General features: G+C 38.3%; 1 protein-coding gene across 4 annotated transcripts in view; it reads right to left on the bottom strand.

Annotated features, from left to right (window-relative positions):
- Positions 1 to 27,356, bottom strand: part of GPR156 (G protein-coupled receptor 156) — a 101,278-nt gene that overhangs the window by 56,629 nt on the left and 17,293 nt on the right. For 3 of the 4 annotated variants that reach the window (XM_046003582.1, XM_046003584.1, XM_046003586.1), the window contains exons 2-3: positions 12,428 to 12,900; positions 12,016 to 12,152 (exon numbers count right to left, since the gene is read on the bottom strand). In XM_046003582.1, coding sequence (XP_045859538.1) covers positions 12,016 to 12,152; positions 12,428 to 12,520 — 230 coding nt within the window. In that variant the 5' untranslated portion in view covers positions 12,521 to 12,900. Of the gene's footprint in view, positions 1 to 12,015; positions 12,153 to 12,427; positions 12,901 to 13,730; positions 13,782 to 27,356 lie in introns of those variants that run through there. The other variant, XM_046003583.1, reaches the window with a different exon arrangement.

The raw sequence follows: 27,356 nt of genomic DNA, 5'->3' as shown, positions 1-27,356 counted from the left end.
AGGAGTGGGGCCCCAGGCTCTCGGCTCCTCCGGGCCGGAGACTGGGAGGCCGCCATTTTCATTCCCGTCCTCCGGAACTCTACGGAAAGTGTTCAGAGAACAAAAGCTCCCAAAAGCAAACCCGAGCGGATTACTTAGTCCGGCCCCCGGTAAGGGCGGTGTAATTCTGCCTCGGGCAAAGACATTTGAGAGTCACTACAACAGACCCCTCCCCCAGAAGATCAACAAAATATCCAGCCAGGACGAAGTTCATCTATCAAGGAAAGCAGGTTCAATACCTAGGACAGCAGCAGAATTCCAGAGGAGGAGAAAGCAAAGCACGGAACTCATGGCTTTCTCCCCATGATTCTTTATTCTTGTGGTTAATTCAATTTTTTTTTCTTTCTTTTTTCTTCTTCTGCTAAAATTTTTTTAAAAGATTTTATTTATTTATTTGACAGACAGAGATCACAAGTAGGCAGAGAGGCAGGCAGAGAGAGGAGGAAGCAGGCTCCCCGCCGAGCAGAGAGCCCGATGCGGGACTCAATCCCAGGACCCTGGGATCATGACCCGAGCTGAAGGCAGAGGCTTTAACCCACTGAGCCACCCAGGCGCCCTTCTGCTAAATTTTTTAAAACTTTTACCCTTTTCTTTTTTAACGTTTTTTTGACTAGTTTATCTAAAAAATATATTTTTTCTTTCTTTTTTATATTTTTTCTTTATTTGTTTTATTTTATTTTTTTTAAAGATTTTATTTATTTACTTGACAGACAGAGATCACAAGTAGGCAGAGAGGCAGGCAGAGAGAGTGAGAGGGAAGCAGGCTCCCTGCTGAGCAGAGAGCCTGATGTGGGACTCGATCCCAGGACCCCGAGATCATGACCTGAGCCGAAGGCAGCGGCTTAAACCACTGAGCCACCCAGGCGCCCCTATTTGTTTTATTTTTTAAATTTTTTTCTTTTTTTTTTCTGAACCTCTTTTTATCCCCTTTCTCCCCCCCCCCCACGATTTGGGGTCTCTTCTGATTTGGTTACAGAGCACTTTTCTGGGGTCTTTGCCACCCTTTTAGTATTTTATTTGATCCATCATATCCTCTTATCTGGTCAAAATGACAAGGCAGAAAAAATCACCACAAACAAAAGAACAAGAGGCAGTACCGAAGGTTAAGGACATAATCAACACAGACATTGGTAATATGTCAGATCTAGAGTTCAGAATGACGATTCTGAAGGTTCTAGCCGGGCTCGAAAAAGGCATGGAATATATTAGAGACACCCTCTCTGGAGTTATAAAAGCCCTTTCTGGAGAAATTAAAGAACTAAAATCTAACCAAGTTGAAATCAAAAAAGCTATTAATGAGGTGCAATCAAAAATGGAGGCTCTCACTGCTAGGATAAATGAGGCAGAAGAAAGAATTAGTGATATAGAAGACCAAATGACAGAGAATAAAGAAGCTGAGCAAAAGAGGGACAAACAGCTACTGGACCACGAGGGGAGAATTCGAGAGATAAGTGACACCATAAGACGAAACAACATTAGAATAATTGGGATTCCAGAAGAAGAAGAAATAGAGAGGGGAGCAGAAGGTATGTTGGAGAGAATCATTGGAGAGAATTTCCCTAATATGGCAAAGGGAACAAGCATCAAAATCCAGGAGGTGCAGAGAACCCCCCTCAAAATTAACAAGAATAGGCCCACACCCTGTCACCTAATAGTAAAATTTACAAGTCTTAGTGACAAAGAGAAAATCCTGAAAGCAGCCCGGGAAAAGAAGTCTGTAACATACAATGGTAAAAATATTAGATTGGCAGCAGACTTATCCACAGAGACCTGGCAGGCCAGAAAGAGCTGGCATGATATATTCAGAGCACTAAACGAGAAAAACATGCAGCCAAGAATACTATATCCAGCTTGGCTATCATTGAAAATAGGAGAGATAAAAAGCTTCCAGGACAAACAAAAACGAAAGAATTTGCAAACACCAAACCAGCTCTACAGGAAATATTGAAAGGGGTCCTCTAAGCAAAGAGAGAGTCTAAAAGTAGTAGATCAGAAAGGTACAGAGACAATATACAGTAACAGTCACCTTATAGGCAATATAATGGCACTAAATTCATATCTCTCTATAGTTACCCTGAATGTTAATGGGCTAAATGCCCCAATCAAAAGACACAGGGTATCAGAATGAATAAAAAAACAAAACCCATCTATATGTTGCCTACAAGAAACTCATTTTAGATGCGAAGACACCTCCAGATTTAAAGTGAGGGGGTGGAAAACAATTTACCATGCTAATGGGCATCAGAAGAAAGCTGGGGGTGGCAATCCTTATATCAGATCAATTAGATTTTAAGCCAAAGACTGTAATAAAAGATGAGGAAGGACACTATATCATACTCAAAGGGTCTGCCCAACAAGAAGATCTAACAATTTTAAATATCTATGCCCCTAACGTGGGAGCAGCCAGCTATATAAACCAATTAATAATGAAATCAAAGAAACACATCAATAATAATACAATAATAGTAGGGGACTTTAACACTCCCCTCACTGAAATGGACAGATCATCCAAGCAAAAGATCCACAAGGAAATAAAGGCCTTAAATGACATATTGGACCAGATGGACATCACAGATATATTCAGAACATTTCATCCCAAAGCAACAGAATACGCATTCTTCTCTGGTGCACATGGAACATTCTCCAGAATAGATCACATCCTGGGTCACAAATCAGGTCTCAACCGGTATCAAAAGATTAGGATCATTCCCTGCATATTTTCAGACCACAATGCGCTGAAGCTAGAACTCAATCTCAAGAGGAAAGCTGGAAAGAACCCAAATACATGGAGACTAAACAACATCCTTCTAAAGAATGAATGGGTCAACCAGGAAATTAAAGAAGAATTGAAAAAATTCATGGAAACAAATGGTAATGAAAACACAACGGTTCAAAATCTGTGGGACACAGCAAAGGCAGTCCTGAGAGGAAAATATATAGCGGTACAAGCCTTTCTCAAGAAAGAAGAAAGGTCTCAAGTACACAACCTAACCCTACACCTAAAGGAGCTGGAGAAAGAACAAGAAAGAAACCCTAAACCCAGAAGGAGAAGAGAAATCATAAAGATCAGAGCAGAAATCAATGAAATAGAAACCAAAAAAACAATAGAAAAAATCAATGAAACTAGGAGCTGGTTCTTTGAAAGAATCAATAAGATTGATAAACCCCTGGCCAGACTTATCAAAAAGAAAAGAGAAAGGACCCAAATAAATAAAATCACGAATGAAAGAGGAGAGATCACAACTAACACCAAAGAAATACAGACAATTATAAGAACATATTATGAGCAATTCTACGCCAACAAATTTGACAATCTGGAAGAAATGGATGCATTCCTAGAGACATATAAACTACCAAAACTGAACCAGGAAGAAATAGAAAACCTGAACAGGCCCATAACCAGTAAGGAGATCGAAACAGTCATCAAAAATCTCCAAACAAACAAAAGCCCAGGGCCAGACGGCTTCCCAGGGGAATTCTACAAACATTTAAAGAAGAACTAATTCCTATTCTCCTGAAATTGTTCCAAAAAATAGAAATGGAAGAAAAACCACCAAACTCATTTTATGAGGCCAGCATCACCTTGATCCCAAAACCAGACAAGGATCCCACCAAAAAAGAGAACTACAGACCAATATTCTTGATGAACACAGATGCAAAAATTCTCACCAAAATACTAGCCAATAGGATTCAACAGTACATTAAAAGGATTATTCACCACAACCAAGTGGGATTTATTCCAGGGCTGCAAGGTTGGTTCAACATCAGCAAATGAATCAATGTGATACAACACATTAATAAAAGAAAGAACAAGAACCATATGATACTCTCAATAGATGCTGGAAAAGCATTTGACAAAGTACAGCATCCCTTCCTGATCAAAACTCTTCAAAGTGTAGGGATAGAGGGCACATACCTCAATATTATCAAAGCCATCTATGAAAAACCCACCGCAAATATCATTCTCAATGGAGAAAAACTGAAAGCTTTTCCGCTAAGGTCAGGAACACAGCAGGGATGTCCATTATCACCACTGCTATTCAACATAGTACTAGAAGTCCTAGCCTCAGCAATCAGACAACGAAAAGAAATTAAAGGCATCCAAATCGGCAAAGAAGAATTCAAACTATCACTCTTCACAGATGATATGATACTATATGTGGAAAACCCAAAAGACTCCACTCCAAAACTGCTAGAACTTGTACAGCAATTCAGTAAAGTGTCAGGATATAAAATCAATGCACAGAAATCAGTTGCATTTCTGTACACCAACAACAAGACAGAAGAAAGAGAAATTAAGGAGTCAATCCCATTTACAATTGCATCCAAAACTATAAGATACCTAGGAATAAACCTAACCAAAGAATCTATAAGAATCTATATGCAGAAAACTATAAAGTACTCATGAAAGAAATTGAGGAAGACACAAAAAAATGGAAAAATGTTCCATGCTCCTGGATTGGAAGAATAAATATTGTGAAAATGTCTCTGCTACCTAAAGCAATCTACACATTTAATGCAATCCTTATCAAAATCCCATCCATTTTTTTCAAAGAAATGGAACAAATAATCCTAAAATTTATATAGAACCAGAAAAGACCTCGAATTGCCAAAAGAATACTGAAAAAGAAAGCCAAAGTTGGTGGCATCACAATTCTGGACTTCAAGCTCTATTACAAAGCTGTCATCATCAAGACAGCATGGTACTGGCACAAAAACAGACACATAGATCAATGGAACAGAATAGAGAGCCCAGAAATAGACCCTCAACTCTATGGTCAACTAATCTTCGACAAAGCAGGAAAGAATGTCCAATGGAAAAAAGCCTCTTCAATAAATGGTGCTGGGAAAATTGGACAGCCACATGCATAAAAATGAAATTGGACCACTTCCTTACACCACACATGAAAATAGACTCAAAATGGATGAAGGACCTCAATGTGAGAAAGGAATCCATCAAAATCCTTGAGGAGAACACAGGCAGCAACCTCTTCGACCTCAGCCGCAGCAACATCTTCCTAGGAACATCGCCAAAGGCAAGGGAAGCAAGGGCAAAAATGAACTATTGAGATTTCATCAAGATCAAAAGCTTTTGCACAGCAAAGGAAACAGTTAACAAAACCAAAAGACAACTGACAGAATGGGAGAAGATATTTGCAAACAACATATCAGATAAAGGGCTAGTATCCAAAATCTATAAGGAACTTAGCAAACTCAACACCCAAAGAACAAGCAATCCAATCAAGAAATGGGCAGAGGACATGAACAGACATTTCTGCAAAGAAGACATCCAGATGGCCAACAGACACATGAAAAAGTGCTCCATGTCACTCGGCATCAGGGAAATACAAATTAAAACCACAATGAGATATCACCTCAGAATGAGTCAGAATGGCTAAAATTAACAAGTCAGGAAATGACAGATGCTGGCAAGGATGCGGAGAAAGGGGAACCCTCCTACACTGTTGGTGGGAATGCAAGCTGGTGCAACCACTCTGGAAAACAGCATGGAGGTTCCTCAAAATGTTGAAAATAGAACTACCCTATGACCCAGCAATTGCACTACTGGGTGTTTACCCTAAACACCCTAAAGATACAAACGTAGTGATCTGAAGGGGCACGTGCTCCCGAATGTTTATAGCAGCAATGTCTACAATAGCCAAACTATGGAAAGAATCTAGATGTCCATCAACAGATGAATGGATAAAGAAGAAGTGGTATATATACACAATGGAATACTATGCAGCCATCAAAAGAAATGAAATCTTGCCATTTGCGACAACGTGGATGGAACTAGAGGGTATCATGCTTAGTGAAATAAGTCAATCGGAGAAAGACAACTCTCATATGATCTCCCTGATATGAGGACATGGAGATGCAACATGGGGGGTTAGGGGGATAGGAGAAGAATAAATGAAACAAGATGGGATTGGGAGGGAGACCATAAGTGACTCTTAATCTCACAAAACAAACTGGGGGTTGCTGGGGGGAGGTGGGGTTGGGAGAGGGGAAGGGGGGTTATGGACATTGGGGAGGGTATGTGCTATGGTGAGTGCTGTGAAGTGTGTAAACCTGGCGATTCACAGACCTGTACCCCTGGGGATAAAAATGCATTATATGTTTATATATAAAAAAAAATAAAACATTGTTGACAAAACAAACAAACAAAAAACAGAACAGATACAATTAAAAAAAAAAAGATTCTATTGAATTTTCTACATACACAATCAGGTCACCAGAAGGTAAAGCCATTTTAATTCTTCCTTCCTAAACCAGGTTCCTTCCATTTCTTTTTCTTTTTTTATTGCACTGGCTAAAATCTCCATCACTGAGTAAAACTGGTGAGAGTGGAGATCTTGTATTGTTTATGATCTTAATGGGAAAGCAATCAGTCTTTTACCATTAAAAATTGGGGTTGGCTATAGTTTTTTCTTTTTTTTTCCACAGATGAACCTTGTTATGTTGAAGTAGTTCTCTTCTATTGCTAGTTTGTTGAGACTTTTTCAGGAATGGATGTTGAATCTTGTCAAAATGATTTTTCTCTCTCTAGAAAGATGATAATTATTTTAAGTTTATAAATAGGGTGAATTGTATGATTAATCTTTGGATGTTAATTCAACCTTTCATTCCTGGGATAAATCTCATTTTTTTTTAAAAGATTTTATTTATTTATTTGATAGGCAGATCACAAGTAGGCAGAGAGGTAGGCAGAGAGAGGAAGGGAAGCAGGCTCCCTGCTGAGCAGAGAGCCCGATGTGGGGCTCGATCCCATGACCCTGGGATTAAGACCTGAGCCGAAGGCAGAGGCTTTAACCCACTGAGTCGCCCAGGCGTCCCGATAAATCTCATTTTGTCATGAGGTATTATCCTTTTGGTATTTGGTTGGACCCAATTTGTTAAATTCTTATTTAGAATTTTGGATCTATGTCATGAAGGGTATTAATTTACAGGGTTTATTTTTCCTTCTAATGTATTCATTATGTTTTGATGCCAGGGTATTGCAGACCTCATAGAACGATTTAGGGAATGCTCCATGATTTTCAGTGTTTCAGAAGATATTCTGTAAAATTGGTAACGTTTCTTCAACAATAAAGGCACAGATTAACTGGGAGTCTCTAGCTCAGGATCTCACACAAGGATGCTGTCAAGGGGCCAGCCATTGCTGCAGTCCTCCAAGGCTCAACTGGGTTAAAATCTGCTTCCAACCTCGTTGCTATTGGACATTAGAAGATGTGTTTTCAAATTCAATTTTTAGTATATGTGCTGCCGAAGCGAGCACTGTGTTTTCCAATTCAATGACATGGCTGTTAGTAAGCCTCAGTCCTTGCTGGATGCAGACCAGAAATCAGTTGCTTGCCATGTGGGCCTCCCCACAGGGTAGCTCACAACAAGAAGGTGGCCTCCCTTACAGTGAGCAAGTGACAGAGTGAGAGAGATCTAAGGAAGGAAGCCAGTCTTTTTGTAACCGTATCCTAAAACTGATACCACATTAATAAGCAAGTCAGTAATTCTAGCCCATATTCAAAGAAAGGGGATTTCCCAAGAGTGTGACTATCAAGAGGTTGGGATTAATGCAGAACATTTTAAAGACTGTCTGCTACAGTTGTTTTTTTTTTTTAAGATTTTATTTATTTATTTGGCAGGGATCATAAGTAGGCAGAGAAACAGGCAGAGAGAGAGGGGGGGGGAAGCAGTCTTCCTGCTGAGCGAGAGTCCCATTGGGGGCTTGACACCAGGACCCTGGGATCTTGACCCCAGGATCCTGGGATCATGACCTGAGCAGAAGGCAGAGACTTTAACCCACTGAGCCACCCAGGCACCCCTGCTATAGTTGTTCTTAACATTACCTTATTATCCTTCTAATATCTGTAGAATCTTGGGTAATGTCACCTCTCTTCCCTTATTTAAGTAATTATATATTTTACTTTTCCCCTCCTGATCATTTGAAGTAGAGGTTGGTCAATTTTACTGATCTTAGCAAAGAACTTTGGTTTCATGGTTTGTTTCTGATTTTGCTTTTGTTGTTCTATTTCATCAATTTCCACTTTCATCTTTATTATTTCTTTACTTCTGCTTATTTTGGGACTCAATTTGCTCTTTTGTTTGTTTATTTCATAAAGTAGATCTTTCCCCTATTCTAACATGGAGCTTAGCGCTATCATTTCCCTAAAGGTATTGATTTAATGGTATTTAACAAATTTTGATATGTTATATTTTCATTTTCATTCAGTTTAAAATACTTCCTGGTTTCTCTTTGATTTCTTCTTTGATCATGAGTTATTTTAAAGTGTTCTATTTTGTTTCCAAATATTTCAAAACTTTCCAGAGTTCTTTCCGTTATGGATTTCTAATTTAATTCTATTGCAGTCAGGGAACATACTCTGTATGAATTGAACCCTTTTGAATTTAATGAGACTTTTTCTATGACCCAGAATATGATCTATCTTGGTAAATGTTCCATGTGTACTTGAAGAGAATGTGTATTCTGCTGGTGTTCGGTGTAGGATTATATAAATGCCAATTAGGTCAAGTTGGTTGATAGTGCTGTTCAAGTCTTCTTTATCTTTACTGATTTTCTTTCATAGACTACATTTTTAAAACTTTATGAAAAATGTATCTGCATCTGAACTTGAACATCACTATAATATTTAATTTTATTCGAATATTTTTCTTCCTCTGGTGCTACACAGACACACGCGCACGCACATACACACACAATCACAAATTTAGAGAGCAAAGAACTGAAATGAAATGATCTGTGATGCTGCACCTTTGAATAAATTTTATTATTTAAGAAAGCACTTTGAAACTTGGTTATTTTATCTTTCCTTGCCTGAACTTGTAAGCTACTTAATTGCAAAATATGTTTCTACTCACGGTGCCTCTTATTATTTTATTCTTTAGTCAAGTCATGCTCCTGCTGCAAGCAAAACAGGCAGCAAAATCTTTACTGGAATGAAAGATATATAGGTGCTTCTACTACAACACTCTTTATAAGTGTTCCTATTTTAACAGGATATGTAAATGTTTTAAAACGTTGCATTCTACAAAATTGTGTATAAAAATAATGGGTTATGGGAAAAATGGTATAGGGCCCAAACAGCTGAAACATATTTAACTTTGTAACCAAAATACTAATAAAAATAATGATCATCCAATTAAAAACTAGCACTCAGCAAATGTCAATTACCACTATTTGTACTCAAGTCACGGTTGATTTTTGCAGCCTTAAATCTGCAAGATGTAGGTACTAGAGGACATTCACTTCTAGTAGATAACATTGTCACCCAAGTTAAAAACCTGCTCTGAATCTGTGCTTCTTCAACAATTAATTGTTTTTAAACACATGGGAAATACCTTCTCTACTTCTCCATCTACTCCTAGGTAGCTTCCCAGCATAGGAGGTACACCAGTTCTTGAAGCCATTAAACCAGCTACTACTTGCACTGCCACAGTAGTGCAATATTCTTAGCTTAAGGCTTCCTTCTTTATTTGTAGGAAAGCTTGGCCCTGAATGCTTTAAACCATTGATGTGCTGGGGGAAAATTACATATGAACCAATGATACTATTTTCTTATTTGCCAGGTGGGTATTAATTTACACTATAGAAACCTGTTGCAGCTGAAGAGACTGTACTCCATAGTTCTCTAACTTTGAAATGCATGATTTTCCCAGTCATTCTCTTGGCAGCAGTCACCATTGGGATGTGAATATCCTTCCTCCCAGGGTCACTGAAAATATATTTACTGAGCACCTATTATGTTCCAGAGTTTGTTCTAAATGCTGAAGACAGTGGTGAGCATGACAGACGAAGTCCCTGTGCTCACAGACTGTATATTTTGATGGGGGATACAGACAATAAACAGGCAAATAAATAAATATGGTGATATCAGAGAGTTATAATTGCTATGAAAAAATAAAACGGGTGATAATATATGGAATGAAATACTGGGTTTGGGTGGTCATTCTGTAGACAGGCTACTCTGGATAGAATGATCAGAGAAGGCTTCTACAAAGAGATGACTTTTGAACCAAGACCTATAAGATGAGAAGGAAACAGTCATGGGAAGATCTGGAGAAGACTGTTAGGCAGTGGGAACATAAGGAGACAGCAAGTAAAAGGACTTGGGTGGGAGCAGACTTAGTGAATTTGAGGAACAGAATGAAAAGTGGCTGGGAAGCATCAGAGGTGTACTGAGGTTTGATTGCCATGAGTCACAACCATGCTGAGGTTAACAGAGCCGTTCAAGTTACTGCTATTTAATAATTTTGTGTCCTCCATGCCTCACATGGTCAATGGTGCCCCAAAATGCCCACTAGACAAATCCAACTGACAGACCCTCATCTGAGTGCCAAACCTAGGCAATGGAGCACAGGTGATCATCTCAAAGTATAAGGTTGGAGTGGGACCAGACAAGTTTCACCTCTCTGAGGAAGTTGTTGGAACCTGATGTGGGTGCCATCTAGAATTTAGCTGTGGGCAAAGAAGAGAGAGCTAGACCAGGGCTTCTCAGGTGACAGGCTGGGACAGTAGGAACAGGATGATGGTAAAGAGTGTTGGTGTGGGAGAGTTAGGGTAGGCCCTGAAGGAAGAATCCAATAGCAGTGAAGGCAGAATTCTGCAAGCCCCTTCAGAAAAAAGTCTTCACTTAGTGTTGTTTTTTTTTTTTTTTAAAGAGTATGTGCATGAGCAGGGCAGGGGCAGGGCACAGAGGGAGAGGGAGAGAGACAATCTTTTTTTTTTTTTTTAAAGATTTTATTTATTTGACAGAGAGAGAGAGATCACAAGTAGGTAGAGAGGTAGGCAGAGAGAGAGGAGGAAGCAGGCTTCCTGAGCCAAAGGCAGCGGCTTAATCCACTGAGCCAACCAGGCGCCCCAGTCTTCACTTAGTTTTTTTTTGCCAGCCCTGGAAGCCACGGATACCTACCCTGATGAGCCACTGACTGGTTTGCTCTTTTCTTTTCTTTCTCTCTCTCTCTCCCCCTCCTTCCCTTCCTCCCTCTCTTCCTTCCTTCCTTCCCTCCCCCTTTCTTTTTTTTTCTTCTCTTCTCTCCTTCCTTCCTTCCCTCCTTTCTTTTAAAGATTTTATATGTTTATTTAAAAGAGAGAGTTCATGTATGAGATAGAATGAGCAGAGGGAAAGGCAGATGGAGAGGGAGAAGCAGACTCCCCACTGAGCAGGGAGCCTGATGTGACTTGATCCCAGGACTCTGGGATCATGATCTGAGCCAAAGGCAGACACTTAACTGACTGAGCCCTTCAGGTACTTAAGCCAGTGACTTTTCTAACCAACCAGAAATTATCTAACAGGTCATCAGGACAGTAGGGCTTTACCATTTTCTTCAGAAACCTTAGCCCACCTAGGCTGGTTCCAAACTATATTGGCCATGGACTTTAATATTGCTTTGGATTATTTATCTACATGCTCTATGTTTTTAAGACAAATACCTCATTTTCTATGATGAAAACAGAGGAAAAAAGAGGGAAATCCTAAGAGACTCTTAACTCTAGGAAACAAACAGGGTTGCTGGAGGGGAGTTGAATGGGAGGATGGGGTAAGAGGGTGATGGGCATTAAGGAGGGCACTTGTGATGAGCACTGGGTGTTGTATGCAACTGATGAATCACTAAATTCAATCCTTAAAACTATTTAAAAAACAAACAAACAGAATCCCCCAAATACCTCATTTTCTCAGAAGGATCATACCTCTTCTTTATAAGGAGAGACTCTTCATTCTCCTCTTTGGATATCTTTGTGTTAGTTACCACAATACTGGGCTAGATTGTTTTTCCTCAAGAGGAAACTGTACTGCAAGGCCAGGATGATTTCAGGGGAACATCTCATATAGCTTAATGCCACAATAGAAGATGAGATTCACTGATACCTCCTAACAGCTCATAATGTCAAAATGATACTAATGCTGTGGGTTTCATGATTCAGGCTATAGGTGAGCAACTACTTATGGGGCTACTTACCTGTTATTCCTGCAGCGAATTGTGAAGCCAAGAAAGAAGACTATCAGAAGAAGTCCACAGCTGAGAAAGGTCCAAACAATACCCAAGAGGACAGGAGATAATGAAGAAATGGTCTTACTGCTATAGTGGGAAGAGGTCTGAGAACAGAATAATGAGAAGCTGTTAGGAATGAAGGCTCTTTTATAGCTCAAACACGAACTGCCCCATCATTCCCAAAGCTGGGGAATATGTGTCCTGCATGAGCATTTCCTCTCCCTCTTCCTCCTCACTTCCTCCTCCTCCCCCCATTTCCTCCTTTTCCTCCTCCTACTCCTCACCCCTACCACTGTACCACCACCACCACTAACAACAGCAACAACAACAACAATGTGTATATCTGAGCAGCCCTGACAATCCATGGTTGTTAACTCACAATTGTCCTGCAGAGATCATGAAGAGGACTCCGATCCAGCTCCTGGCCAGCAATACTGTCACATAATTCAGAACAGTTTATTTCAGGCTCCATGTCATCACATGCCCCTTTTGGTATGTACTTATTCACAGTCTTGGTTACCTGCTGGTTGTTAGCCAGCAGATCTTAGACTAAAACACAAGAGCAATTCAAATCTTTTCTTCAGAGGCACCATTTTGGAGCTGGCTCTTGGCTCAGAATCTGGGATGAACAACTGGTTCAGGTGGAAGCGAAGGGTTATTTCACCAGGATCCTTCATCAGACACCCTCCAGGCTCTCCGTGTGTCCCGCTGGCAGTGCATACCATAGGAGTCAAGAGCAGGCATCTTTGTAACCATTAGATCACACAAAGTGATGATTCTGGCTTGCCACCAGATGGCAGTCACTGCTCCAAGTACTCCCACAGGTCCAGAAGGAAAGGAAGGCAATTAAACCTGTTAACAAACAAATTATGTGTTGAGTGTGTGTGTATATACACACACACACACATGCACACACATTACATATATAAAACCATATATAACATAAACTATATATATTATATGTTAATATATAATATATAAATGGTTTATTACAGAGGTTTAAGAATATTATTTTATACATTTTAATTATACATAGTTATATTTTTATTTTATATATGTACTTTATTACATATAACAATGGCTTAACATATATTTAAATAAATATATTTTTAAGACTTTATAATAAAAACATTTAAAAAATAAAGACAAAGCTCATTTAACAATTTATAGATATAAAGTTTAACAGTCTCTTTTCAGATCCTTTTTCTGGCCCAGCCTATAAGACCTTTAGTTTAATCATGTGAGGCCCATCTTCCTTTTTTTCCCTTCTGGGAAATCTGTCCTTCCAAGATCTTTCCATGCAACTTATGGCTTAAGCCCTGTGTGATCCTGAGTGGCAGTGGCCTTGGGTGACCCATGATGTCTGCATGAAATGTCTTTCAGTCACTGGAGTTCTTGTTTACTCAGCAAGTAGAGGAACGTCCCATGTCCAGGCAGCGGGGGTCTCAGAATGATACAGAAACCCTTTAACAAAAGGTTTTCGTTTGTTTTCAAACTTGTAGACTCCTAGAAGTGGGAGTGCCTACTCAGGTAATAGGGAAAGAAACTGGGGAGCTCTAGGAATTCCTACAGTGTGAATGAGTAGTGTTTCTCTTGGAAGATGTTTGCAATATGAATACTGTGATCTAAAAAGAAGCTCAATTTACAGAACAAAAGTAGAAATGCAGAAAGGCTCAGATTACCCTCAACAGAAAAGGTAGACATGTTCCTAATTCTTCAAAGCAATCTTTCCCTTGAAAGACAAGACAGATTAGAAATTTTACCAATGGGAACATGAAAGAGGGTGACACTTCTGTTTTGTGTTTCTGAAACAGCTTAGCACAGTTTTCTTTTATTTTGGAGGGAAATTGGAACAGGAAAAAATATCAATTATTATTATTTCAATAGCCACTGAACATAGAACTTGTGTTTAAGCCAGAACAATAGTAACAGGGATAGAATGCCATCTTTGGATTCTGCATGCTTAGGCATAAACAATATAGCACCAGGTGTTGCCCATTCATTGGCCTCTCATATGTTCCTGAATTATTTACCAGGTTCATTACAATGAAATCCCAAGAGATCTAAGAGCCACTATCTTCCATCAAGACATTTAAATTCTTATACAGACTGTCCAATTACTGAATGCAAAAGTAGAACTAAATAAACAAACGTGGCTATTTGCATCCTACTTCGGTTGAAATTTTAATCCTGCAAAGACTTTTTTTTCCCTTTTCCTCTTTTTAAGCTTGGATCTCCCCTATTGTGTCGAATATTGTAAGCCACAGGGAAGATATTCTACATGATGGACTGAAAGATTTATTTTTCCTATATTGCCCTTTTAATCATACTGACAGATAAATATATTTATATTTGAAGCATTATTAAAACTATGCTAGTTTATCCTTACATCATACATATAGAAGTACACATCAGTGTGTGTGTGTGTGTGTGTGTGTGTGTGTAGAAAACCCCATTCATTCTTACTCCAACAATGTCATGTGAGGTAAACCACATTATTCCTCATTTTTAAATAAAGAAATTGAGGAGCAGAGTAGAGAATCTGGTTCCACATCTGCAGAGGCAGCACTTGAACAAGGAATTTACATTCCAAGGTCAATATCCACCCTACATGGGGCAAACTCTAAGCTGGCCTCTCCAAAGAAGATACCAAATGGCCTGCTGGGGGTTCTTCAGTTCCCAGCGTTTAACTTCTAGGAGTTCCCTGGAGTATGGCACATAATAGGGTCTCTATACCAGTAATTCTCAACTGAAGCAATTTTGTACCTCCAGAAGATATTTGGCAAAGTCTAGAGATATTATGGTTGTCGAAACTGAGATGGGTGTTACTGACATCTAGTAGGTAGAGGCCAGGGATGCTGCTAAGCATATCACAATTCATAGAATAGTCCAAACAACAAAGAATTATCCAGCTCCAAATGCAAATAATGCTAAAGTTGAGAAACCTTGGTCAATACTGTGGATCTGGGAAGTACTAACAATCTCAAGCTCACATTATCTTTGGAGATTCTGTGAATATGATGGGGTAGTACATATGAACATAAATTTCCTGGGGGATAAATTCCAATGGTTCCCTTGGACAGACTGAAATCATTGGCATGGAACTTTGAATGCTAAGTCCCCATTTGGTCCATGGATATCTAGTGTAGGAACTTACATACCATGATACTGGATTCTGCATGGAGCAGGCATTCAACTCCAACAATAGCACATATTCAGAGATTCATACATGAGGAGCTGGTGGAACAGTGAATGACTTAGTCACTGAGAGGAGAGTTGAATGATTTCAAAAAGTGTTGATTGGGAAATTGAGTGGGGAGTAATGTGTCAGACAGCATAATGGTGAGGGATTTGACAACAAGATATACAGAATCCAAGGCACAAAGAGAAAGATCTGCTAGGCTCCTCTAGGAGCAACCCTTGCTACCCCTCCCCACCAATCTCTAGACGTAAACTATCTAGGCCACAGACATTAGGAGACCCAACCCTACACATGGTGGGGCTTACAATTTATTTGACAGATTACAAAGTCCTGCCCAGTGATTAAGATCAGGAAAATAGGCAGTGTGTTAGCTACACTGTTGTCAAGTGTAGGATAGTCTATTACAACTTTGAATGGCCCCATGTATTTCCATAAAATCCCTCCTTATTCTTCTATATATTATTTATGGCAATTGAAAAACTAGTCCTGCAACTACTGTCTGAAAAAGTTGTACAGTTGGTAGGACATCTGCTTCATGAAGAATCAACTGCTATAAGAATTGCCTTCCTACTGTAAACTATTTGAAAACTAGACAATAGACAGGAAATTGTTCTTTTCAGACACTGGATAGCAGTTATAGAACTGTGGAAAACAAGTGAGGTGAATCTTACAATGATGGACATATATAAAAAGAAATATAAAAAATATTCTTTCAATGATTATAACTGACCTGAAGTTATTGCCTGGAGGCAGTTTCCACGCCACATCCCAGGAAGGAAACCCAAACATAATCTATGGCTTGCTGAGGGAAGGAGAATAGATTAGAGTTTGGGGAGGTCAAAGCAATTAGAATTTATAAGGTAGAGGAATGAAGAAGAGGAAGATACAAAGAGAGAGAGGGGCTTTGGAAATCTGAAAGGTAGCTCCTTAGTCTTTTTCTTAGTACTGAACTAGGCATGAATGAGAAGAACCTACTTGAGATGGAAGACAACCACTAGGAAGTAACTGAACAATTCCTGGGGCTCACACAGGGCTAGGAATGCTTTGTGTTCCTACCAGCCAGAATGGAGAAGCCTCATATTATATATGACATTTGACAGAATCTTCAGAAAGGTCATATCTTTTTTTTTTTAAGATTTTATTTATTTATTTGACAGAGAGAGATCACAAGTAGATAGAGAGGCAGGCAGAGAGAGAGAGGGAAGCAGGCTCCCTGTGAGCAGAGAGCCCAATGCGGGACTCGATCCCAGGACCCTGAGATCATGACCTGAGCCGAAGGCAGCGGCTTAACCCACTGAGCCACCCAGGCACCCCCAGAAAGGTCATATCTTAGTAGTGGAAGTAAATACTAGAAGCTACTCTAGTCTAGGTACTATTGGACTCTAGTCTAGTCTTTTGGGAAGACCTGTCCTAATAATGCTTAAAAGAAATCCTCAAAAGGATCAAATTCATCCACAAAAAACCAAACTGCTTTCCAGAACACAACCCAATGCCCTTTCAAGGAATACAAGGTGCAGTACTCAAAAACATAAAACTCAAAAACTCCATCATCAAATAAAAAATTATCAGGCACGCAAAGAAGCAGTAAGTATGACTTATAACCATACATCAAAAAAAAAAAAAAAAATCATTTGACACCTGGGTGGCTCAGTTGGTTAAGTGCCTGACTCTTGATTTTGGCTCAGGTCATGATCTCAGAGTTATGAGATTGAGCCCCGAAGTGGGCTCTTTGCTCAGTGGGGAGTCTGCTTGAGATTCTCCCACTGCTCCTCCTCCCCCTCCACTCTCTCTAAAATAAACATACACATATTTTAAAAAATAAAATTCAATAAAAACAAATACAGAAATGATATAATCAGTACAGAGGGACCTTTAAACAACTATCATAAGTATGATCAAAGATATGAAACAGAACATAAACAAAATGAGGAGAGAAGTGAACAATATAAAAAAGACCCAAATAGAATTCTAGCGATAAAAATATAATCCTGAAATTAAAAGTACAATAGATTAGATGCTACAAAGATAAAATAATGGTTAGAGACAAAGCATTAGAAATTATCCAAAATGAAGCACAGAGAGAAAAACAATTGATAAGAATGGATACAGCCTCAGTGACTTAATGGAACAATAGCAAGTGCTCAATGTACACATAAATGGATCCCAGGGGATAAAAGTGGGGGAGGGAGGAAATAGAAGAAAATATTTGAAAGAAATCACCAAAAATTTTTCATATTTGGTAAAACATATATATGTCTGATCAAGAAGTTCAACCAAACCCAAGCAGAATAAATGTTAAAACGCACATGCATACATTAATATACATTATAAGGAAATTACTGAAAATGTGCAATAAAGTCTTAGATGCAGCTAGATTATATACAGAAGAATAACAGTAAAACTCACAATAGATTTCTCATTTGAAATTATTTAAGCCATAAGAGAACTGAATGACACCTTAAAGTAATGAAAGAAAAATAAAGTCAACCCAGAATATAATACCCAGTGAAAATGTGAAAATGTGTTTCAGTGAAAAGGTTAAAAAAAAAAAAAGTATTTTGAGATAAAGAAAATTTGAGAGATATGCACTACCAGAAATGTTAGAGGAAGTTCTTCAGGCAGAAGAAAAGTGATATCAGATGCAAATCTGGATCTTTATAAAAGAATGAAGGGTGCTGGAAGTGGTAAATTTGTTGGTAAATGCAAAAAAGTGGGTTTTTTTTTCACTTTTTAAAGCAATGCTTATAAGCATGTACCTACTGCAAAAACAGACATATACTGAATTCTCCTTTACACCCATATCCTCTATATCCTCTCATTTTTCAAACACAACTGCCTTGGTTTATATTTGCATTGCTAGCCGAGTTTGTGCCTGCATTACCAACAATAAAGCTGAATCAATAAAGGCTTCCAGGGCCATGAAGCTATGAGATGAATGTGAAAGGGAAGACTGCATATACATTTATGCAAAACTCCATGGTTACACATTCCTTTTCCCCCAGGATTCTGTTGCTAATATTCAGTTAAAAAATTTTTTTTGAACACTAACAGTGTGACAGACACATTCTAGGCATCTAGAACCAGTGGACTACACTGGTGAACAAAAGAAAGATCCCTATCTTTACAGAATTCATATTACAACAGGGGATACCAAACAATAACCAGTATGCATAATAGCTAAATAAATTAAATAATATTTTGAAGGTGTTAAAGACAATGGAGAGAAAGGTAGATCAAGGCAAGAACATTTGGAAATGTCACAGGGGAATGAAGCAATTTTAAATGAAGTTGCCAGGTTTGGCCACATAAATAAAAATATCAAAGGTTAATTCTGTAGTGAAAATTACAACAGCTCTCTACATTAATCTCTTTCCTGTTCTTGTAGGGAATATTCAGAACCATATAACAATGATCAAATAAGCGAAAAAAGTTTTGGGAGGATTTACTTCTTCCCTTTTCACCAGCAATTTCTAACATGCCGAGTAACCTTCATAGAGTATTTACAGTTCTCTGTTTAGGCCCAGTTCCACCATCTATGGAAAATTCTCATGCACATCCTCCACTGGACTTTCCCTCTTTAATCTAATTCCATTAGATGTTCATATTTCAGTGATTCCTGAGAGTTTTCCTTTGCTGTTCTTGTTTGCAGTTATATTTAAATTGCTTTTAAATTCATAGATATTTCAAAAACTCAGAAAAGTACAAGGAAGAAAATATCAAACACTGGATTTTTAAAAAAGGTTTTATTTATTTACTTGAGAAAGAGAGAGAGAGGGAAAGAGAGAAGCAGACTCCCCACTGAGCAGGGAGCCCCATATGGGGCTCAATGTGGAGCTCAATCCCAGGACCCTGAGATCATGACTCAAGCTGAAGTCAGACACTCCACCTACTGAGCAACCCAGTCACCCCAAACACCCAGAATTAAGTACTAACACCTTGGCATATTCTTTCTAGACCACTCCTCCCACCTACCAGTACCCTTACCTCCTGAGAAAAATCAATCTATTGCTTTTATATAATAATTAGTTTTTAAAAATGAGGACTATCTTAATTTTTAAAAAAGAATGAGAAAATATCTATATACTGCTATGAATTCCAGGACAGATTATCTTTTAAAAAGCAAGATGCAACACAACATATATAGTGTGCTGGCTTTTGTATAATAAAAGACATGAAATCCAGATAGGTCATTGGATTATTTTCAAAAAGAAACAATAAGAGAATAAAATCATTACCTATAAGAGGAGGAAAAGAAAAAGGGGGAGGGGATAGGGAGGTAAAATAGATCTCTCAATGTTTATAGTTTTGACTCTGAAACCATGTAAATATTTTACTTAATTTAAAAGCAAAATTAAATCAGAAAGAAAATCAGTATCTAAAAATTAAAAACAAATTAAAATAAATTATCTAATTGTACTGAGTTGACAGTATAACTTAATCAAACTATATCAAGTTGATGGTTTAAGTAACTCTAATTTGATTATACTTACAAAGGACAAAAAATAACCGCAAAGAAATCTTAAACTGCATTAAATGGGTAATATTCCTATTTTATATATATGGGTACACACACATAAATACATATACCCATATGTAAGTATCTATCAGGTAAAATAAATAAGTAATTATGATTATGTTATTAGGAACTAAGACTTTCAAAGTGAGAGAAAAGAGATTCACATATAAAAATAAGTAAATACCTTTCTATTGTTAGTTTAAATTAGAAATACCATGCAAGGACATGGATGGAACTAGAGTTTATTATGCTAAGTGAAATAACTCAGTCAGAGAAATAAAAATATCATACAATTTCAACCGTATGTGGAACTTAAGGAACAAAACGATGAACATACAGGAAGGAAAGGAAAAAGTAAAATAAGATAAAAACAGAGAGGGAGGAGAAACTATAAGAGATTCTTAACTATAGGGAACTAACTGAGGGTTGCTGGAAGGAAGGTAGGTGGGGGGATGGGGTAATTGGGTGATGGACATTAAGGAGGGCACTTGATTTAATGAGTACTGGGTGTTATATAAAACTGATGAATCACTAAATTCTACTCCTGAAACTAATAATACATTGTATGTTAATTAAATATAAATAAAATCTAAAAATAGTGAAAAAAAGATATAAAGATTGTTAAAAAGCCAAAAAATAAATGAGAAATATGACCTTAGAATTATTTTCCTCCTTTTAAAACAGTCATATTTTCTGATCTGTTAACTGAGGCTTGGGAGTAATTACAACCCAATAACAATAAACACTCTGAGGGCTCAGATTATGGTCTCTAAATCACTCACTAAAAGGAATCAGGTTTCTTTAGTGAGATAGCCAATTTAAGTTATGGAGATGGAAATATACAAGACCAATCTGGGCTATCTTGTCATACTAGAAAATAAAAAATACCAGAGACTACAGAATCAGTTGAAAAGACACAGGAATCAATTGGCTTCCCCTAGTCAATGACTGGATAATTTGAGCACCAAAAAGAATTGCAACTGTAATGTCCTGAAACATATATGACATAAGTAGGCACTCAAAAATGCTTATTTAATGAATGAGTTAATTTAGCATTGTAAGTATTAATAAGAAATTGTTGATGGTGTAGTCTACAACATTGACTTAGTGGCTCCTCCATAAGGATACATGGTATAAACTTTTCCTCTTGAATACTAGGAAAAATTAACTTTTTTTCTGGAACATTTTTATGTCATGCATAGTATGTTCCTCTTTCTCTTGAAGTTGGAACCAAATGTGTGGCTTAGTTACAGCAACTATGCAGTGTTAGGTATCTCTGGCTTATTTTATTACCCTCTATTTTCCTTTTGTCCTGATTTCCTTACCTCAAATTTTTCATCCCACTACATTTTTTTAAAAGATTTTATTTATTTATTTGACAGCAAGAGAGGGAACACAGGCAGGGGGGAGTGGGAGAGGGAGAAGCAGGCTTTCCAGCGAACAGGGAGCAGGATCATGACCCAAGCCAAAGTCAGACCCTTAACAACTGAGGCACCCAGGTGCCCGCCACTACTTTTTTTTTCTTTTAAGATTTTTATTTATTTATTTGACAGACAGAGATCACACATAGGCAGAGAGGCAGGCAGAGAGAGAGGAAGGGAAGCAGGCTCCCCGCTGAGCAGAGAGCCTGATGTGGGGCTTGATTTCAGGACCCTGGGATCATGACCTGAGGCGAAGGCAGAGGCTTTAACCCACTGAGCCACCCAGGTGCCCCCATTACATGTTTTCAATTAAAAGAAGGGGAAGAGACAGCGTAATAGGGATGTTTCTACCCAATGTGAGCAAATAGATATATTATTCAAAGTACCTCAGCCTCAGGTTACCTGCTAAAAGAGACAAGACAGAGCTACATACAAATGCATAAAAAATGTATTAATCAAACCACCACCACCAACAGCATTGTACTAGATGTTCACTAAGATTCCTTCTGGCTCCAAAGCTGTCTGAAGTATCAGCTCTCCATTAACTATGTTAATACAGGCAGCAGATACACAGATAATTATAAACAGCAGGGAATATAAAATGCATTTTTAATTGCCTTTGAATGCATCATGTTATGTTCCGGTAGCAGATTCACAAACATCCCGAATAGGGGTCACTCACCCTAAGAGTAAAACTCACTTCTATTCCTGAGCATGCACTACTTTTCAAAGGGACAGCAGCCAGGTGTAGTCAGGGCAGAGGGTATTCAACCTCCTGCAAGGACACCTGCCACACAGATCCTCATATAAGAGATGGCTCACAGTTGCAAATACTTTCTAAGAGAGCATGAGTATGAGATAGGGTGGGAAGGTATTGCATGTATAAGAACAGATGTTTGGTCAGACTTAAGTCACAGAATGGTGGAGCAAGAAGCAGTTGCAGATATCACCAAGTCCAATCTCTTCCTTTTTTGTGTGAGGAAATAGCCCTCAGAAGTTGAGAGCCTCAGGATCACCTAGTGTAGGAAGAGAATCTAGGTCTCTCAAGTTCAGTACTCTTTCTATGCTACTTTAAAGACATTTAAATGAAGTTGCGGTTGGGACATTTGGGACGACTGGGTGAGACCTGTACTTGGGTAAGTAGATTGGGTCATAGGGGTAACAACTCTAGAGCTGTTGTTAGAAAACTGTGGAGGAGGGCCAAGAGAGAAAAGGGACACAGTGGAAAGAGAAAGAATATTCTCTTGGAAGAGTGTAAGTTTTGGAAGAACTTGTATGTTTTCTCCCCAACAATGTAAAGAAGATTGAAATAATCTTCTCAGAACCTCGGATTTGTCTTATAAAAGAGGGAGATGATAAGTTTCTTTTTGAAGCCTTTGAAGTTTCTCCAATTAAGTTTTCCACATACTTGGATTCTGAGTGATCTTTCCAAAGGGTCCTGGGGCAGGGCTTGTATAGGGAATCCTGATTCACTGTAGGAAAGGCTGGGGAGAGATGGCTGCTATAAACACATCTCTTTTAGGGGATTTTAAAAGCAGAATGGAATCCCTGGGTGTTCCTTGGCAAGGATGGAAGGTGGGCAGGGAGTGAGGAAGGGGAGTGGACATGATTCACTTCCTTAGTCTGGTGTGGATCTCAGAGAAAGAAGGACTTTGGAATCCTTAGGATTGTACATTCTTGAACTATACTACCATTCTTTCTTAATTCCTATGTACCAAAGTCTCTGTCTTCCTGTGTTTCCCAGCCCACACTTAGGAATCTTTCTAAAATATGGAGAACATTTTTGCTCAACATTATAGAAGATAATACTGAACGCTTAGTTTCATATTACTTATAACTTTTCTTCTGCTAAATCTGATTTCCCCCTTTACTGTATAGTGTTTAAACTTAACTGGCTACTTGATAGAATTATACTGAATCAGACTTGCTATTGGATTGGGTCCCCCACAGCAAATAGGAAACAGTGTTGTGAGTAGTAAGTTTACTATAAACATAGGTCAACTGAATACTGGGCACATCCCAGGGCGCCTGGGCCAATTCAATCCTCCATCCCAGTCCTTGGGAGTTTGGTTTCACTTCATATATCCCAGGACCATTGGCGTTAATTAGTGGCACTGAAATAGACAAAGCTGAGGAAGAATTTAAGTCTCAGATACATCATTTTCTATCTGTGGTGCTTTAGGTTAGTCACTTCTCCAATTATTAGCTCCCTCATCAATGAAATAAAGGTAATACTACCTATACCTCCTAGGTTTTGCTGATGATTAAATCATATGCTGTATAGGATATATGCAAATATAACTTATATGTACTAGATCATCAATAAATAGCGGTTTAGTTCATTTCCATGATACAGAAGGGTCATGTATACAGAAGACTTGAAGGTGCATAACTGAAGTTATTCATCTTGTTTCTCTAAATATCCTAACAGAATTCCAAGTTCTGAATCATTAATGTATCTTCTAACATTATGAGTAATGATCTTTATACTATATTTACAATCAGATTTTATTAAAAAATAATGAATTACATATCCCCAGTGGTAGAGGCCATGTGCATTAATTCAACAAATACTGACTGATCAAGTATTATGCAGTAGTCACTGTGCTAAGCGCTAAGGATGCAGCAGGGAACAAGTGCCCGGTACACAGTAGGCGATCAATATATATTTATTGAAGTGGACCCAGAGACATAAAACATCACAGACAGGGGCACCTGGGTGACTCAGTGAGTTAAGCCTCTGACTTCGGCTTGGGTCATGATCTCGGTCCTGGGATCAAGCCCTGCATCGGGCTCTCTGCTCAGCCGGGAGTCTCCTTTCCTCTCTCTGCCTGCCTCTCTGCGTACTTGTGATCTCTGTCTATCAAATAAATAAATAAAATTCAAAACAAAAACATCACAGATAGGAGTCCTTGATTTCTAGGAACAATCCTCAGGACCATGTAGATACTCCTATAACTCAGTAGAAGCAGGTGGTTTCATTCATGGAGGGCTTGAACATCCCTCTCTGACTAGTGGGAACATCTCCTGCTTTTAGAACCCTGCGTTGAAGTGTTTTTCTGACTCTTTCTATGCTCTCAGTATAAGCTAGCACAACCACAGAAACTGAGCATTACTGCCTTATAGAGAGATCCTAGAGACCCTTTACAAACAGATCCCAGAGACCTGTTAATATTCCAACACTATTGCCAAGGAGTGGAGCTGGGAATTAAACCAAAAACCAAAAAACAACGTGCTAAAGCCCTTCTCAGAGTTGCATTGTTACCTAAAAGCACTTAGGTACTATTATGCAAATTACACATGCGCAATTTCCATAACAACCAGTCACAAATGTCAATTGGTACTCATTAATATGCAATAAAATTCTCATTTGAAAACTATTAAGAGCCAAGAATGACTTCCACTTGGATGCCCTCCTTTAATGAGAACTGCTGTGAAGGGCTCTATACTATTATTCATCAACAAAACAATAAGGTATCACAACAAATCAAGCTTCAGAAGGTAACAGAAGGACCTGAGAATGATCATTTGACATTTCAGAGGCTAGTTTTGGACAGCTCAAGTTTTATACTGCTACAGCTCAGACCTCTCCATTTGGCTACTCAGAACATCAGCGAACTGCACTCTTCAACGTACCTTGCAAACAGAGCCATGGTGATACTGAGCACTCCTTTAAAGAACATTTGTGAGGGTGCGACACGGCTGGAAAAAGGTAAACAAAACTTTGGTCCTGAGGTTCAGTCAGCTTGGGAGACTGAACGTTCTCTTTCTCAAAAGAAGTGGAGATCCACGACCTTTGGAATTACTGGGGCTCTTCTCTGAAAAGCCTCCTGGTCAGAATTTTTACGAGTGAACTTCCATGCTGTGTCTCTGAATTCCTTCAGTTAGACACTGATTTTCTCTAAACTGTTGTTCAGAGTTGCTGTGCAACCCAATATATTTGTGTGAGAGCCATTCTGGCTCGGTGAGGATAAAGAGATGGAAAACATAAGCCATCAAACTAGACTGCCCCTTCTGCAGTCACTTCCTTAACAAATTATCCTAATCCTGGCCTGGAAGCTGAGGAAAGGAAGCTTTTCTAGGTATAGTTTAACACAGTGGTTATCAAACTTCAGTTTACATCACAGTCACCTAGAGAGCACCTTAAAAAACAGATTGCTGGTCCCCACTTCCAGAGTTTCTGACTTAGTAGGTTCTGAGAATATGTATTTCTAGTAAATTTGCAGGTGATGCTGTAGAGGTTGGTGTGGGGATCATACCATGAGAACTGTAGTCCCACTAAAAGAAAGGCTTTTATCAAAGTTTAAACCACACAAACACTTGAAATAGCCTGTAATTTGATACTTCAAGCTGCTGTGAGGAAGCTCAAGTACACATTTATAGATCAAGTCATCTGACTTGTTCACTAGAAATTAATTTCAGAGAAGTACTATTAAGAAATTGGACCCTTAGGGGCGCCTGGGTGGCTCAGTGGGTTAAGCCGCTGCCTTCGGCTCAGGTCATGATCTCAGGGTCCTGGGATCGAGTCCCGCATCGGGCTCTCTGCTCAGCGGAGAGCCTGCTTCCCTTCCTCTCTCTCTCTGCCTGCCTCTCTTGTGATTTCTCTCTATCAAATAAATAAATAAAATCTTTAAAAAAAAAAAGAAATTGGACCCTTAGAATAGCACTCAATGTTTTCATTCTTTGAACTATGATTCTTAAGTATTTTTATGGACACAAAATACTGATGAAAGCTATAGACCCTCTCCTGAGAAACGTACAAATATGTCATATTTTACATGTAAAATCACAGGCCACCCATCAACCCTACATCAACCCTCCAATAAACCTCAATCATCCCAAGTGCAGAGGCTCATTTCAAACTACAACTCAGCTGAAACCAAGGATAAAAGAAAGGTTTTGGTTGTTTTTATTGAAGTATAGTTGATACAATGTTATGTAATTTGAGGCTTATGTAATTTGAGCATAGTGATTCTACAACTATATATTCTATGCTCACCACAACTGTAGCTACCATACAACATTATTACAATACCATCGACTATATATACTCTCTATGTAGTACCTTTCATTCCCATGATTTCCATAACTGGAAACCTGTAGCTCCTACTCTCCTTCACCCATTTGCCTGTCTTCCTACCTACCACCCTTTAGCACCCCCTCAGGTGGTTCTCTGTTTATGGGTCTCTTTCTGCCTGTTGTTGTTGTTGTTGTTGTTATTTGTTCATATGTTTTGTTTTTTAGATTCCACATATACGTGAAATCATATGGTATTTGTCTTTCTCTTATTTCACTTAACATAATGCCCTCTAGCTCCCTCCATGTTATCACAAATGGCAAGAGAATGTTCCTTTTATGACTAATATTCCATTGTGTAAATATATACATATACATCTTTGTAATCCATTTATCTATTGATGGACATTTAGGTTGTTTCCATATCTTGGCTATTGAAAATAATTCTGCCATAAACACAGGGTGCATATGTCTTTCTGAATGAATGTTTTCATTTTCTTTGTTTAAGTACCTAGTAGAGAAATTACTGGATCATATGGTATGTCTATTTTTAATTTTTTGAGGAAATCCCGTACTGTTTTCCACAGTAGTTTCACCAATTTATATTTTCACCAACAGGTCACAAGAGTTCCCTTTTCGCCAGTCTTCACCAATACATGTTATTTCTTGTCTTTTTGATACTAGACATTTGAATGGTGTGAGGCCATATCTAATTGTAGTTTTGATCTGCACTTCTTTCATGATGAGTGATGCTGAGCATCTTTTCATGTGTCTGTTGTTTCTCTACCTGTCTTCTTTGGAAAAATGTCCAATAAAGTCCTCTGCCCATTTAAAAAATTTTTTTTTGGTGTTGAGAAAAATTTTTAAATTTTTTCCTCATATTATTCTCATGAATCAACTATTTCTTTGTGGCTACCCACAAATAAAGTGTGGTACACTAAGATAATGAGGTCTATGGCAAACTCTTTCAGCAATTAAAATATTTTAATAATCATTCTTAATATTTATTCTTTAATAATCTTTCTCACTAATTAGAATAGTATTTTTATTAAGGTAATTACTGACATAAATGAGTTAAATATCTATATGTTACTACTTTTTTTATTTTTCCAGCTTGTTTTATGTTCCTTTTATCATACTTCTTTACTCTCAT

This window comes from Meles meles, chromosome 4 (assembly GCF_922984935.1).
Source record: "Meles meles chromosome 4, mMelMel3.1 paternal haplotype, whole genome shotgun sequence".
Lineage (NCBI taxonomy): Eukaryota > Metazoa > Chordata > Mammalia > Carnivora > Mustelidae > Meles > Meles meles.
The sequence above is the reverse complement of the archived record's forward strand: the minus strand, read 5'-3'. Positions and strand labels throughout refer to the sequence as shown.